The following is a 15,978-nucleotide window of genomic DNA, read 5'->3' on the forward strand; positions in this document are numbered from 1 at the left end:
CAGTTGTGGAGCTGCCAACGTTCTTCAAGGCTGATCTTTCGGGTGCTGACAGAAAATTCAGACAACAGATGGAAGGTTTTAATCAAACGTGTCACGCTTGTGTGAATTCGGGGTGTTGCGACTTAACCTTCCTACCTGTATTGTCTGTCAAAGGAAAGAATCGAACCATCGCCCGAAATGTGAAACCACGCTCCACCCGGAATTGTAGAAGTGAACAGGTTTGAGCTTGGAGCCAAGCTTGTCCTTGTGACTGCTTTGCTGCGACTGGACTGGAATGAAACCCCAGACTGACAGTCTTTAACTTTCCTCTTCTCGCCGGCTTCTGTTGCTTCTCTCCATCACGTGACCAGCTGTAGATAAACGCTGGCATCATTAATTTTATCTTCTAATTGTTGAGCGTAGGGGACACCGCCTGGTCGTGCCACAATGACATGCTTTAAGAGTATCACAAAGTGATTGTTGCTAGTATCACTCAGATCTCGATTACCATATCTAACTGCAAATATCCCCGCTAGCAAACTGTAAGCGTAAGCTTTTAATTAGCTAAATTAAACAGATATGTCCTTCTAATGATTATGTCAACGCTCACGATACCGTTAGAGTGAGCAGCATCCATCATACGTATAAGAAGAGATGCACAGGTAAGTCACCCAAGACTGACAATCCCCGGCTATGAAAGGGAACGAAGTGACTTTTTTTAGTCCCTCCCAGTCATCTCCCAGACCGTTCCATCCTACATTGTGTCTCGCCCCGTCGCTCATTTTGTGGGCTGAAGACTAACCGACTTCCTAGCCTCTACCCGACAGCAGTCCACCCGTCCCTATAAACTCTCCCCGCCTCACACTCTACCCTCTCTGTGGACTCGAACCCTGTGTCAGACAAGCGATGTTTCCTGCTGAACACGCGCTCAAGTACGTGCATGGGCGTCTTCCGTGATTCCCGGGGGAGCTGCTGATCCCTGCCAGCAACGTGCGTGTATCGCAATCCTCCCTGCCTTGGCACCGCGCCTCTCCTAATGGGCTTTCACCTGTGCCTCAGGTATGGTGTTCATTTCTCCTCTAGGGATTTCACTTTCTTGGGTATTCTGCCGTAGTTATCGTGTTACATCAGGGAGATCTGATAAAAAAAATGTCGATACATGAATGTAGGCGCAAGTGGACATAATAGCTCGTGTCTCGCTGCCAAAAGGAGCGGGTGAGGAAAGAAGGAATAAAACGAACCCTCGTGAAATCTCGGCAGGTAAAAGTCATCTTCAAATGTACATCCCCCAGATGACGTCAGAGGCTACATCAGACCGATATGCGTTATCGTTCTGTCATGTGACCTTTGGAGAAAGTCTCCAATGTATTCCACCAAGAATACCTCCAGGGCACCACAGGTTCTACGGCCACGGCGCTTTGTGAGAGATCATAACTATGCCACGCACACACAGATATCTGGAAGCTGTTTGAGGTGGAGTAGGGTGGATCTGAACAGCTTCGTCAGCAAGTTGTAATGTGAGCAGTTGGTTTGGTCTAGGTTGTGTGTGTACTCGCGCGTGCATGTGTGTAGGTGCGTGCATGTGTTTGTTGTTTCGACAAGGTTCGCGACTGTCGTCTGTGAATATCACAGAAAATATGGTGACCGTGGTGTAGTCTTGTTTGCTGGAACGACGCAAGACTCGACCAGCCAACCAACAGCAAACGTGGCCAGCTGGCCGTTCTTAAGAGCAAAGTACTGAAACATCAAACATCTCAAGTGCCTCAAAGTCGAAATGTATGATCAAATCTACTGTCAAAAAAGTTTGGACTTACACAGCAAGATTGAACCATGGGATGTAAGGAGCCGAGTCTAAACTTTGCATTCGTGCAAGTGCCTGTGGACGTGACAAACACGTGACCCTCGGCGAACCTTTGAAGAGAACCAATCACGACCCACGAACATCCGTGTGGCGCTGGCGTCGGGTTTCTATCGTGCCAGTCATTGCCGAAGATGATGTCTTCAACACACTTAGGGTTTTCGTCCCCTTCTCCAGATGTCTTCAACCGGTGGGTGTCGCTGATACCCTTGCTCTCGTTACCATGGCAACTTCATGGCTACTACGCGACAGATTGTAGTTTTTTGTTGTTTTTTTTACCCGAGGCCGTAGTTATAAAGCGAGAGTAAGTTATTCTTCTCTGAGCAAAATGGGGAACTCAAGAAGAATTGTCCTTTTTCGAAGTTATAAAGTGGTGTCTAGACCCCTACCTCATGTTTCTTTACCTCACCTTTGCCATCGTTTTATAACTACGGCCCCATGAGTAAAACAACACTTGTGGGGTCCGGACACCCCTTTATAATGTTTTGAAACAAGATCTTGAGTTCCCCGTTTTGCCCCAGACTAGTGACTTATCCTCGCTTCATAACTATCGCCTGGGGTTTACCTGGACGAGATAAACTGTCCAGTGTTCCCTTTATGGGAGAGAAACCCAGACAACATGGAAACGTCTTATTAATATTATAATATAATATAATATTATAATAATTATATAACATGGTTGTAGAAACATTTTACACTGTAAAATGCTCCATTTTAAAAACCTTTAGATGAGTACAAATAAATATTTAATACTAAGACATTTCACATACTATAACAGCGAAGACAACATTTCAACTGAAACTTTGGGAAAATGTTTTGTTAGCGCGTAAAAAAATACCTTTCCACATCCACCTTGAATTGTCGCAAAGTGCACAGAAAAAAAACCAACAGTTACTTTCTCTTTTTAGCTTTCAAAGCCACCCGATCACTTGGCCAGTCGCATGTTCCTATGTGGTGCCAGACAGTCCTGGGCAAGGTGCAGCTAAACATAGCTGGTCTGACACCTTTTCAGCATCTGTGTGTGTCATCGTGCTTTCTGAGTCACGACCATGTTGTTTTTCAAAGCACACATACACAGACACCGTTTGTTCCCAGATTCCTCTTTGTGTCTTTTGTTTTTGCCTTTTGTTACTTGTCTGCATCGTTCTGTCTCCTTTCAATGCTTCGTATTCTGTCCATGTCTCCTTCTTGTCTCACGCGCTGAGAGCACGTCCTTCTGATGGCGACAATGTGCTGTATAAATCCCACTTTGTGACACTGTTATTAAATATAAAAATACACAGAGAGAAGCTAGACAGGAATGAGTTATCCTTGACATCTGATGTCGTGGCTGCTCTCGTTTTGACTAAATGGACAACGGCGTGAATGTACCTGAGATGTCACGGTCACATTTCACATGTCACATGTCATGACCGTCCGTGCAGGAAGTCATAACACCACGTGACTCCACATAAGATGGCATGAGTCTCCACGAAGTATGACATGGTTTCCGTGCTACTTGGCACATTTTCCACACCATACAAAATACAGATTTCCCATGCACAGCACCGTGACATACCATTAGCGGTTTTGGTGTACTACTGACTGTGGTGTGAGTCCAAGAAAGTTATTATTAGAGCATTACTAGAGCTGGGCACGTGTATAAACTATTTGTTTATTCGACCAAACCTCGATCTTGAGACGACTTACAAAGTAGGATTGTTGCTATTACTGAAAATAGCTTGAAATTGATTTCCGAGGACTACAGAATCGTATTACCCTTTGTATTAGTAATGATGGTGGACTTGATGAAAATTAACAAAAAACAATAAGAAAATTAAACATTTATTGTTTCCCTTTGACAGATTCTTTCTATCACATATACTTACAAATTACAGCTAGTTTAAATTGCACACGGACTTTATGGACAACCTGTATATTTCCACAACTATCACTATATCCATCATTTGTTGATCAGAAGAGCGGGTCACGACCACAAAATTCAAGATAATAATTATTTAAAGCACTGTACTAGGTCTGCATTTCTAAAACTGATGATTGGTACTCCAGAGGAAGACTGTCTTCACGAGAAGCGGCTTGGAGTGCTGACGAGGTTTGAGGGTCGGAACACTTGAAGCGAGAGATTAAAAACTAAGCTCGATAAGTGAAACCATCCATAGTGCTCATCAAATCGGGCGTTGTCATAGTAACTGAGTGTAGGACGCTGGCAGCCTTTCAAACCAGTTTAGAATCCTGCACAGACCTCAGCAAGAGCCTGCAGCAGATGAATCAGCAGAACGCATTTTTATTTATTTTTTCTTTTATTAACGACGTTTGCAGGCCGAGTGCTACCATCACGGTTCTTATCAACGTTTTTAACTGGCTAAAGGTTGAAACACGGTTAGTTAATCTCGCGGAATCTTTAACCCTGCCTCCATCTGTCTACCTACTGTGTGCTCAGGACTAATCGCTGTGTACCTGTGCACACCTGTAAGTAGCTTGCTTTTTTTTTTCTTTTAATTCACACAGACGAGAAAGATCAAACCCGGGGAGGGGGTTCTTAAAACATTTCTTATATTTTCCACCTACGAGGTGTGCAAGTTTCTTGAGCTTGTCATGGTGCAGGTATTTCTCTCCATTCCTCATTTCCTTTCTGTTGTTACTGTCGCCGTGATGTATATAAATTACACACATATCTGTACTTGTCATACACCAAGCTACATAATAATATCTGCCATTTCATTCGTTTTTATAGTGATGCCATTCTGTTTTCTTTAGATAGTCGTATTTTTCTACTTTCCATATGCCTATACATATATATGCATAAACTATACTTTCTATGTTGATTAACACAGTACAACAAGTAAAGATATTCAAATATAAACATATCATTCAATACAAACACACTGATGCTGAAAATCTAAATATAAACAATACACAGGCACAGATAGTTGCAAACGCACAGGTAACCGATATTTAAATATAAACAATACACAGGTACAGATAAATAAATTCATAATTTTAAAAACTAGGAAGATGCTGACATCTAAACATAGACAACACAGACGTATATATATCTAAATAAAAACAATACAGATAACGGTATCTAAATTTTAAAATGCGTTGTTCATCTAACTATAGAAGATACTCTGGTACACATATATCAGACCACAAACAATACCTGTATACAAGTATCCAAATACTAAAGGTACAATTACTCAAGGAGGATAATTAAATACGTTTATATCTACCAAAAAAAAATTTATCTATAATAAAAATCTATATACAAAAAGTACAGTTATCTTTTAAATTTATTGAAACCAGCAACACATTAACATCACTAGTGCAGTAGACAGACAGTATTATAGCGGTGATGCCATCGTAGCCTGCTAGGGTTTTTTTTCCATCTCTCTGCTCATCCACTTGTAACTGCGTCTGCCGTCGCCTATAAAACAGTTTGATGGCGCAATCGGCTTCTGCTGCCACTTGCAGGTTGCGTGGCGAGAATTAAGGGGCGAGATGAGAGCTGTTCACCCCACACCACTCCACTGCACCCCACTCACCCCGCCACGGCCATCATCAGTCGTGCTGTGCATGCGAAATGCGCTGAGAGGCGCGTGCACGTGGACCCTATTCACCCACAGCTTTTCAGTCTTTTTCAAAACAAGGCCTCATGTGCAGCGAAGAAGAATTGCCCGAGAGCTTCACAACTGGCGAGTGTGTGTCAGCATTTGTTGACACTTATTTACACATGATGGTAGACTTGCAGATAGTAAACAGCAAATCTAAATATTATTTTCAAGTTTTATGTGTAGCATTATTAGTCCTAGCATATTACAAATTGCCCACTGGGACAAATAAAGTTGGTCATTGTCATTGTCATTGGCCTCGTCCTGAACACGCCGTACACCAAGTCCTCCACTGCACGCGCCTCTGTTCAGCTCACTGCGCAGGTTCGCTATAGTTCCTGTTGTCACTAGACACAACATCTGTCACATCTCAACTTACGATTTTGTCAACATTTGCTTAGTGTAATATAGCAAAAACATGTTGATATTTGCTTTAGTCATAGATTTATTCAAAGCCACCAGTAAATAGAACAGTATATATAAACTGAATAAGAACAGTAAATACCAACTAAACATAGCCTTCCACCTTCCTGTAGACTTATCACCCACAGCATCCACACCACCCTCACACCGCTACACTTTAAATGATTTTTACCCCACGTGACCGCTTACCACAACTGCTCTGAAAGTTTTGATCACAGCCTCATATCCTCAGTTGCTCAACAGCGGCCTGTGAGGTCTCGATTACACGTTTGACGAGGGTGAGTGGGTGGGATGATTGTGGACGAGTGCTCTTTGAACTCAGTTATACGCAAAATCATTTCTTCTTCAGCCGCTCAGACAATGACTCATGAAAGAGTCTGCTGTGCGCTGCGAACACTTTTCTTTCTTTTGTCTGCAGGTCATGTCAGTGTCCTTAGTTTCTGGTGGGTTGGACCGTCCTGCAAGTGGTCAGCTGTCACTAGGAACTCTCCAATGAGGAACGTGGTGAACATGATTTCTAAGTCTGGACTGACCTGTCCTCAGTCTCATGACATTCACCTTCTCTTTCTCTAGGCTGTGAAGTGGATCTTGACTGCTGTAGCTGATGTACTGTTGGAGACATCTTTTCTTCTGCTTGGCTGTTATTGTTGTCAGCCTCAGTGAAGCTGATTTGGAGGACAGGGGTCTCCATCCCTCCTTTTCAAGCCTCATTGTCAGGAATATTGCAGGGAGAGTGGATCCCCTGTATGTTTGTTTAGCGGATGTTACAGACCACTCATGGCTGGTGCACGGGCATCCAGTCTTTGTCCTGAATGTTTGAGTTTGAGACGGACAGAGCATCAGTAATGATGATGACTTTGGTGTCAATCTTTTCTGTGTTGTCACAGAGCATCTGACCTGCAGTCCGCAAAGCCTCGGTTTCGGTCTTATGGTTTGCGGAGAACAAACATTCGGTTACATATGTTACATGATATTACAAGTGTTACATAAGCACTTAACGAAAGCCACTATATGAAAAGTAAATAACAAGTGTTTCATGAACACTTTTTTCAAGAGGCTTATCATTTTGATTAAATATAAACAAACCTAAACGGGGCTCCAGGGACCGGGGGACAGGTCTAAGGTGAGAAATATAATTTAACAAGGGGAGAATTTTCTGGAAGAAGTAACAACTTTAGTGTTTGCGATTCACCTGTAGACCTGCGAGCTGTTTAAAAATAGGATGACCCGTCGGAGCTGCGCTAGTCTGGTTACCTGTTGACGGGTGGTTTGACGACTCAGCAGGTCCACCCTGATCTTCGCCCCTCCCCATCCACCCCTGTGTCTAAAAATAATCACACACTTTGCGAAATTTCCTCAGCACGCGGCTGCGCAGACTTTGAGAATCTCGGAATTGAACGAAAGAGAGAGAGAGTTTTGTGTGCACCACACCTCTCACCCCTCACCTAAACAGCGAGGTCACGTGACCTTTCTCTTCCCCACCCTCCCACTCCTCACGCATCCCTCAGCAGTTTTCACTCCAGCCAAATGCAGCTTGCGAGAAGCCTTGCCGATAGATAATTCAGTCCTTTTTTAGCTGCACCACCTTCCATCTGCCTCGGCCCCACCCGCACCATTGCCGCCCCCAATGTAGATAAAATTATTTCTGCGGTTCCTGGTTCTGGAGTGTGGGGGAGGGATCGACAGATTTGAAGGGTTAGGGTCTGCTATGATAAAGTGCTGGATCTGCCAGAAAGTCCAGTCAAAATTTGCATTTCTTGTTTACCGGCACCAGATTACAAGCCTCAAGAGTGCAGCGTGAGTCTGTTAGTCTGTTAGTCGAGCCACTCAGCTAGCAACAAGCTAGCCTCTCTGGTAGTTGCTGGCATGAGACTACGTGTGTAGCTGTGCAATAACTACAATGACAGAGAGAAGAGGTTACAGACGATGGCGTGGTGATGGTGTGCTCAGAATGAGGACATGGGGTCAGGGTAGAAATGCCAGTTATGGAAGGTTCCCTGGCTGACAGAACGGAAACATCCCAAACTGAGACACTCGCAGTCCTGAAAGGAAGTAAACAACTTCCAATCGATGCCCTCACCTTCACCTTGCTCCAGTTGACCAGCTTGCGCACTTCGATCCACCCCGCACCCGACCCCGCCTGTGGTTGTGGGCAGGAGGGTGAGTGGAGTGTTGTGAAGACCACCAGACCAGACATCCAGCTCGGTTCTGGAGCGAAAGGTCAACGTAGGTCACAGACGCGGTGCACAGAGAGGACAACACTGTCTTCTCATTTTTACATCTGATCGAGCTCAACCCCAGTGCAATTTCACGTATTGTGTGTCCAGGGTGGACATTTATGACATTGATTTCTTTGTTCAACATTTTTGTCTCAGGAATAAAAGGGGTGTGCACATTTGTTATACGATTCCTCTCTCCCTAGTTTATACAGTTTGTTGATATAATATGGGTATTGTTTTTCAAACATAACATCGTCAATGTTTGTGTTTATTTAATGATGTTTTGCACAGTCCAGACGAGTTCAGAGGTCTCTTACAAACAGAACATTATCAATGTTTGTGTTTTTTGGTTGAACGCTTTGGAAATCCACCCTTTTGTTCGATCGTCACCAAATTTTAAAGGATTACTTTCACTTTTTATGAACTGAAGAGTTTTACAAGTGTTTTATTATTTTTACACACTGCATGATTAAGCTTGGAGTGAAAGGTCAAAAGTTGGCAACAAAATCACAGCTTGAAGAGTCAGCGACTGAAATCCTCATCCCTAGAGAGTTCAACGGATACTGCCAGAATATCTTTGCTGTGCGAGTCCATTAACAGATCACCTGCAGTCGTTTTCCATTAACTTAATTACTAGGAAAAACTTAGGAATATGGAGGCAGTGTGCACGGGAACAATAATATCAACCCATTGGCCCGCCCACCTCCATCTTCCACGGGATGTCTTCAGCGCTGAAAATAAACATGACCAAGAATTTTTGGGTTCAAGATCGTGTTAACGCCGATGGTACCCGACAGGCTGGAGTTGGCGTTGTGACCGACTGCAACTGGCAGAAACATTCTGCACTGAGGTCAGGACTCACAACAGCCGTGTGGGAGTTACAGTAAGTACAAAAGCAGCCGATGATCGCGAATGGTGGTAAACAAAAACACGATGAGCTCCACGTCAGTCACAAAACTTGTCTGGAGCCATGACTGGGAGGACGGCATGATGAAGGGGTGACATCAGCCAACATTACTAATGGTCGAAGGCATCTGATGGTCACATCAGTCAAACACCTGCAGGGGTGGGGAAAACCTATTGCTGAAACACGCTAGGATCACAGGTCACCTATCATCTCGGTTTAAAAAAAAAAATTCAAAAACCCGGTGATAACAGATGGAGGAGCGCTGCTTGTGCGGCGCCCGGCAGCACACACCTAGAGTCAACAATACATTGTTTTCTTTCCCCACGCATCACAGTGCTCGCAGGTAAAAAATGCTCTCACTTCGTGTTTGCGCGCGCGTTTGATCAAAGATCGGCGACTGCTATCCCGGAAAAATGTCAAAGCATCACGATGCAGGGTCGAGTTGCAGTTGCAGGTCGAGTTGTCATCTCTGTCCATACACTGGGCCGTAAAGTCCGTCCTTCTGTAAAGTTTATGGACATTTCTTTTTATCTCCTCTTCATAAAATCCGTTGTCAAGTCTGTTGACCGTGTGAACGAATTTTAGTTCTTTAATGTATATATATGTAAAGGAATACGAACCCTGAGCATCCTTTGCGAGATAACTGATGCTCATTTGCACGTCCCGCTTTAAATTGTTTGTCAGCGCACAGCGCACTCCCAACACTCAAACGGAGCGACAACGACAACGACAACCGTGTTTGTCTTAAATGTAAACCTACACGAATGCCTTCAAACGATGGAGGAGGCTGAGGGCGTGGGGTGGATACTTCGGCAGCTCTGGACGACCTGGGGGCTTCTGAGAAGAACGATGATTACTAAGACAATGGAGTGGGAGGGGGAGTCGTGACGTAACCTGCCGTGCACGCAGGAAGGTAAAAGAGTGAGCAAACTTACCTGTGGGCTTTTTTTTTATCCGCGCAGGTCTCGCCTTGGCGAAAACCGTTCCAGGTGCCTCACAACTGTGTTGGAGCGTTTCCAGTGCATTCTGCTGCCATGACTTGCACAATGCAATGTCTGGAACGAGACGAAATCTTTTAAGTAAATCTTGGAGAAAAATGAAGTGCTCTCGAAATAGTTGTTTCATCCCCTTCAGGTAGTTCCAACAGATTTTCTTTCTCTCCCTATATATATCACTTTTGTCTGCACGCACACACACACGCGCGTAAACATGGCTTTGATAACATACTCTCCTATCTCAAATTATAAGGCATGAAAATTTGTGAAGTGCATTCGTAGTTTTATGTCTAACGGTAAAAACGGAAACAATTTCTCCTGAATGTCTGGCACCTATAATGAGGAGGGGAGGAGGGAAAGAAACCGTTATCTTGCTTATTCGCCCACCCCGACCCATGTTTATGAATTAATTTTCAAAAAGTTATTCCAAGGTGGATCAAAAGCCCTCTTTATGTCTCAAAATATTTCGTGTTGGGTGGATGGTCGCGAGATAGCGAACCAAAAAAGAATCAAAGAAACCAAACTCAATCTTTCCCTCGATAAACACGCATGCAGGCGTAGGCATGTGGGTGGTGTATATATATAGGAAAGACGAAAAGAGATCAACAATCTCACATATCCAGTCTCAGATTGTATCGAAACTAGAGCGCAGAGAAAGATTCCCCCCTTACCCTGATTACAATCTGTGCCGCTCAAAACAATGGAAAGGCCACGTGTTTACTCAATCACTGTTTTGTGCCAATAAACACACAGACAATAACATTGAATTAAAGTATTTCTTTATTTAGTACATGAAACATTATCAGCCCATTTCATTGAAACAAATCATTTTAACAACACGAATTCTAGCTCGGGCTGACATAACCCATGTTTACCCAATTCAGGAAAGGGATATCACTATTGTGTGTCCACCATTACCCTGAATGTAGGCAAGGAATCGTTGTCTCATGGACTGAACCAGTGTTTTTAGACTCCTTTGAGGAACTGCTTGACACTCTTGCTGAAGAAACTGTCAGAGGTAGGGAGGTTGGGTCTAAGTTGTTGGCCCAGGTGTCAGGACAGGGCGGAGAGCGGGTCACCTTGACCAAAGTCTGCTCTTCCTGAGCCGGTTGACATGATAATTAAAAAGGCACGTAGAAACAGCAATGCTCTCCCAGGGCTCTACAATTACCGAGTTGTGTTGACAATGAATAGAGCTTGCATATGCACTGCTTTATTTCTATTTTTTAATTCTGCCTTTTTATAGGAATATAATGTAATTGCCCGCAGTTTTGTGGCGTTCAGGAATTTTGTTGCTGTCTTTTGCTTGACTGAGCACTGGATGGTCATCAAATTCATGCTCACTGTTCACCCACACAACAAATTCATTGTAAAGATTTTGAAGGAATTGCTTACTGTTGGTACAAACACGATTAATAGAAATGTAGAAAATAATTATGAATGTGGACTTTTCATTGTTTTGAGCAGTATATGTAGTCTGACCAACAAAACCTTTAAGGGCAACATTTTTTCTTTATGGTCGGGTTAAGTTCATTTTAGAATAATAATTCCCAAATATGAGTATATTATGGTTAATTTTTCAAGATATAAGCCTTCAAACATCGGCATTCTCACCTGCCAAAAGGAAAGCAGAAGAAAATTACTCTTACACTGGAGATAGCTGTTGGCGATATGTAAAATTTGTAACAGAATCTAGTAAATCTATGCATGTCTTCTATAGTCAGATAAGAAACATTGCTCAGATTGTCATGTTAAAGAAGGAATTTTTTGCCCAGAAAATGAAACGACTGATTTTGGAATACAGCCCCACAGCTTTGAACTTTATTTAGAAACTTTGTCGTTTGACTTAAGCTTAGAAAATAAAAAGGTCCAAATGAAGTTCACTCAACACACTGGTAACTCTTCTCCAGACCAAAATTTAATGTGTATTATTGTTAATAAAATATAAACATATTTCAAATGGGTTTCTCTAAGATAAACTCTATTTTTTTGTTAAGTGATTAATTTCCAGCATTGTATTTTCATTTTATTGTTAATTAAAACTGACTGTCTGTTTTCACCATTAAAAATACAAATTCCATACATATTTATTGATGTAAAAGCTTATTTATTCCTTATTTAACTGCGTGTAGAATTTACTGTTTACTTACTCGCATGTGCTATGCTCAGGAAAAAACTATGTAGTATGATGTGAAGAGTGCATAGAATATTAAGACTCATTATAAAGTGATGTTATTCAGACATTCGCCAACAGATGTCTGTGCCACATCATCATCAGATGCCCCGAGAAACCAACCAAAAACCTGCCAGCCAAGACATCAGGAAGCGAAAGTGGGTCTGGATCGGTCACACCTTGCAAAAGCAGGCAGACAATTTAACAAGACAAGCTCTGGGCTGGAACAACAGGGGAGGCGCAGGGTTGGGAGACTCAGACAGACATGGAGATGGAGCGAGGCGGAGGCGGCTGGCATGACATGGTCCCAACTGGAAAGGGACATCCAGAACCAGATCAGATGGCAGCCCTATACTTCAGTGGGGGTGAATAGGAACAAGAAGATAAAGTGATATAAAAGATTAAAGGAAGATATGTTAAATTCTTCCCCATATAATGGTGAGTGAAAGATGGAAATAAAACTAGGTAAAAATGTGTCGAGGACGATAGAAAACAAATTTAGACTTTTATTAATAAACAATAAACACTTCTTAGACAGTATGACTGCATGTAATAGATGTCACTAGCCCAAGGCTTCACTCATCAGAAGACAGAACCAGGATATTTATGCAGTTTATTTTTAAAACCAATTCATTTGCACAAAAAATTACAAAACCCTCTCATTCAAATAGTCTCATTTATGTTACAAACTACACAAATGATTATGCAGTATGATTGACTGGCATGTAATTGCAGTTTTGTTACAAACTACTCACAGCTGGCAATATGTAATCTTGCGTCCTCTCAAGCTCTTCTGATCAAGAACACAAACACTAACTTTCAATTTTCCATTAGGAAAGAAAATTCCATGCATGAATGGAAAGTAATATACAAACACAATGCTGTAAAATAAGAAAGATAAAATCACAAATTAAACAAAGTATATTATTAAGATCATTTTGCAGAAGAAACATTTTTGCAAAAAAGAATCAAAATGCAGGTCTTCTCAGATTGAATAGTCTCACTTCCAACATCAAAGTGAAGTCTTGGACAGATTGATAATGAAATCCCATTCATCTGTCAAAGAAAGAACAGTAAGGTAAGAATGTCAAACTGAAAGCTAAAAACTACATGCATATCTGTGTTACAACCGACATTGCAAACAAGGGGAGAAAACCAATGCTTCTCCTCTTGAATGTTATTAATAGGGTTTCTTTCTCAACATTGGCACATGGTTAAAAACATTTATTCTCATGCTGTACTTTCATTTACATTACTGATTTACCATGCAAATGTGTAATCACACGTAATCTCTATTTGCTTATCAATAACAATGTGCAAACACACATGCACATATAAAATCATGTAGGAGTGTTTATACAGTCATATAAATAAATGAATGCAGCAAAATGTTTATGAATGTATATGCAAGCACCTACATACAATCTATGCTCACCTTGGGAAACTGGCTGAACAGAAAGGCGTGCCCGCGTGAAAAGTGCCATATTTTGGAGAGGACCTCCATCTTTGACATGCTTCATGTGGATAGATTTCAATTCAGACAGAGAAACAAAACGATCCAGAGCAGACTTGTACTTGACATCCACCATGTACCATTTTGGATTATCGTGTTTACTTGAGCTAGACAAGACATAAAGAGATACATTTCAAATTTCAGATTTAAAGATTTTTAAAAAATCCTACAAGATTGTCACAGAAGTCAAATAAAATAATCATGATGTGAACTTTCTATCTATACTTGCAATTTACCTTGCATAAACACCTTTTTATAAAATTCAAACGTGCATACCATACCTATCAAAATGCGGATTTTCCTTCTCGAACTGTGTATGATCTGGATACCCAGACTTAACCACCTGCCATAATTGGAAAAGCAAAAAACACAAAGATTTTCATTTTTTATCAGTTTAAAAAAAAACAAAAAACATTGCAGTTACAGGTTCTTGTATAACAACCACCTGCCTCTGTGCTCACTCTTTATGTTGGATATAGATTCACTCTTTCTCAAATATAGACTCTCTTTCGTACATCTAATGTTACATTTACTTGAGATGTCAAAGTTTTTTTAACAATAGGTCAACCACAAATGCTTCATAAAGGATCCAACATAAAGCTTAAGTGTGTTCCAGTATGCATTTTACTAATTTCTCTGCACAAGTATTATTACGTGAGGAAAATATAAGTAATTAATGTAAATAACTCTTAAAAAGCTGACATATGGAAACCTGCTTAAATAAAACCGCTTTCAACATCTAAGACAAGTGTATAAAATCTGATATCTCTTATAAATCACCCTTGCAGATCAACAAAATGATGAGGCACTACCTTATTAGATACCAATTTTTATAACTACATAATGATGTGAGTCATACCTGGCAGATTCCAATGATCCCTGGTTCTTTGCAATTGCTGTGGTAGAAGAATACTTCATGTCCTTCTTTGATTTCATCACGAAGAAAATTGCGTGCCTGATACAGTCATCAGAAAAAACATTTTACTTCATTTCCGTCTAACATCTATCAAAGGTCTTGATTATTTCTTGGGCTTTTGCTTCCCCAGCATGCATACTCCTTATAACTACCATGTTTTTAATTATCTTATTAGTAAATCTCGAAAGATATATTTCAATGATTATATATGGTTTGTAAAAGTTCTAGCTAACCCTTTCCTCCATCATAGTAATTTATACCTGGTAATTGCGGACTCCATCCCAGTGCTCTGTTTGATTTGGACGGTTCTTCAGATCATCAAAACTGAACTGTAGAGAACCCAATTAAGTCAGAAACACTTTGTTTTGGATAAAAATTGACTAATTTTATATGCAGTCAAGCTGCTAAATTTAGCATTCTTATAGTGGGATACATTATGGCTTACATGCAGAGAAATACTATAAATGGTATTTGTACAAATACTAACTGCCCTCTTCAACTAGTGGCACATTATAGCTAATCTACTTGTCAGCAGATAGATCTGAACTTAAGAAAAATGCACATTATCTTCTCCTCATGTATCATTGACAGGTCATATATTATGAAGAGATCTAGAGACCTACATCCTAGGGTCGACATATCAAGCAAAAAAACTTACAATCATACATTTTAGGAACACATATAATACATATTACCACAAACATCTAGCGTTTCCTATACCTTCATGTCAACTCCATTTTCAATACGCGAATCTGGTTCTGACTTGAGGAGCCAGTGAGTATAAACAAGTTTTCTCGCACTGGAGTCAGAGCTGATGGTCTTCTGATCATCTTTCCCTCTTGACCTTTTTGTTGATTTAGGTGGCACTTCTGATTGTTTATCATGCAGTTTCCTTTCTACTATAATAACAAAAGGTAACAGCTTATATTCGAGAATACTTTACGTAGCTATTTCGTTACAATAAATGTAAACATTTTTGCTTGTGATCAAATTTGTCTTATCATCTTTGTAACCACAAAACTTGTCAAAGGAATTAATTCTGCACAAACCCATACCATCTGCATTTGTATATACATATAGTGTGTGTGTGTAATTCATTACAACGTAAAAAATGTGCAAGTAAAAGATAACCACGACATTTCATGTACAAAGAGAAGAATTTTACGCTGTTCATTTGGTATATTTGATTTTCTTTAAAAAGAACTGGCATTTAAACACATGTCAGTCACCATCAACAGTTTTTCTTTTCTTTCTTGGAGGCATGGTCAGTTTATATGTCTAGTAACACAGGGTACGCTTCACAGAGAGAATGAAAGTCTGAGCATGGACGTGTATATAAGTTCGTGGTCTGAGGAAGGTTTACATTTCCCGCTGACCAAGTGTTTCC

The 15,978-nt window shown here is 41.1% G+C and overlaps 1 protein-coding gene across 2 annotated transcripts; it reads right to left on the reverse strand.

The window, feature by feature from the left end:
- Positions 1-12,761: 12,761 nt before the first annotated feature.
- On the reverse strand, positions 12,762-15,976 carry LOC112560205 (thymocyte nuclear protein 1-like). 2 transcript variants are annotated; one of them, XM_025231858.1, is made up of 7 exons: positions 15,821-15,976; positions 15,312-15,487; positions 14,852-14,920; positions 14,535-14,630; positions 13,957-14,018; positions 13,598-13,782; positions 12,762-13,218 (listed from the first exon to the last, which is right to left on the reverse strand). In XM_025231858.1, the coding sequence occupies exons 1-7, from the start codon at positions 15,852-15,854 to the stop codon at positions 13,175-13,177; spliced, it is 666 nt and encodes a 221-aa protein (XP_025087643.1). In that variant the 5' UTR covers positions 15,855-15,976; the 3' UTR covers positions 12,762-13,174. The 2 variants fall into 2 exon arrangements, with proteins under 2 accessions (XP_025087643.1, XP_025087642.1); XM_025231857.1 differs by having other exon boundaries at positions 15,312-15,490.
- Positions 15,977-15,978: the final 2 nt, after the last annotated feature.

Source organism: Pomacea canaliculata, linkage group LG3, assembly GCF_003073045.1.
Source record: "Pomacea canaliculata isolate SZHN2017 linkage group LG3, ASM307304v1, whole genome shotgun sequence".
In the NCBI taxonomy this organism is placed as follows: domain Eukaryota; kingdom Metazoa; phylum Mollusca; class Gastropoda; order Architaenioglossa; family Ampullariidae; genus Pomacea; species Pomacea canaliculata.

Coding starts and splice junctions, on each gene's coding strand:
- LOC112560205 (XM_025231857.1), bottom strand. CDS start 15,854: ATGCCTCCAAGAAAGAAAAGAAAAACTGTTGATG. Junction 15,491..15,820: donor GAAAAGAAAAACTGTTGATG/GTGACTGACATG, acceptor TTGTTATTATAG/TAGAAAGGAAACTGCATGAT. Junction 13,219..13,597: donor TGTTCAGCCAGTTTCCCAAG/GTGAGCATAGAT, acceptor TTTCTTTGACAG/ATGAATGGGATTTCATTATC.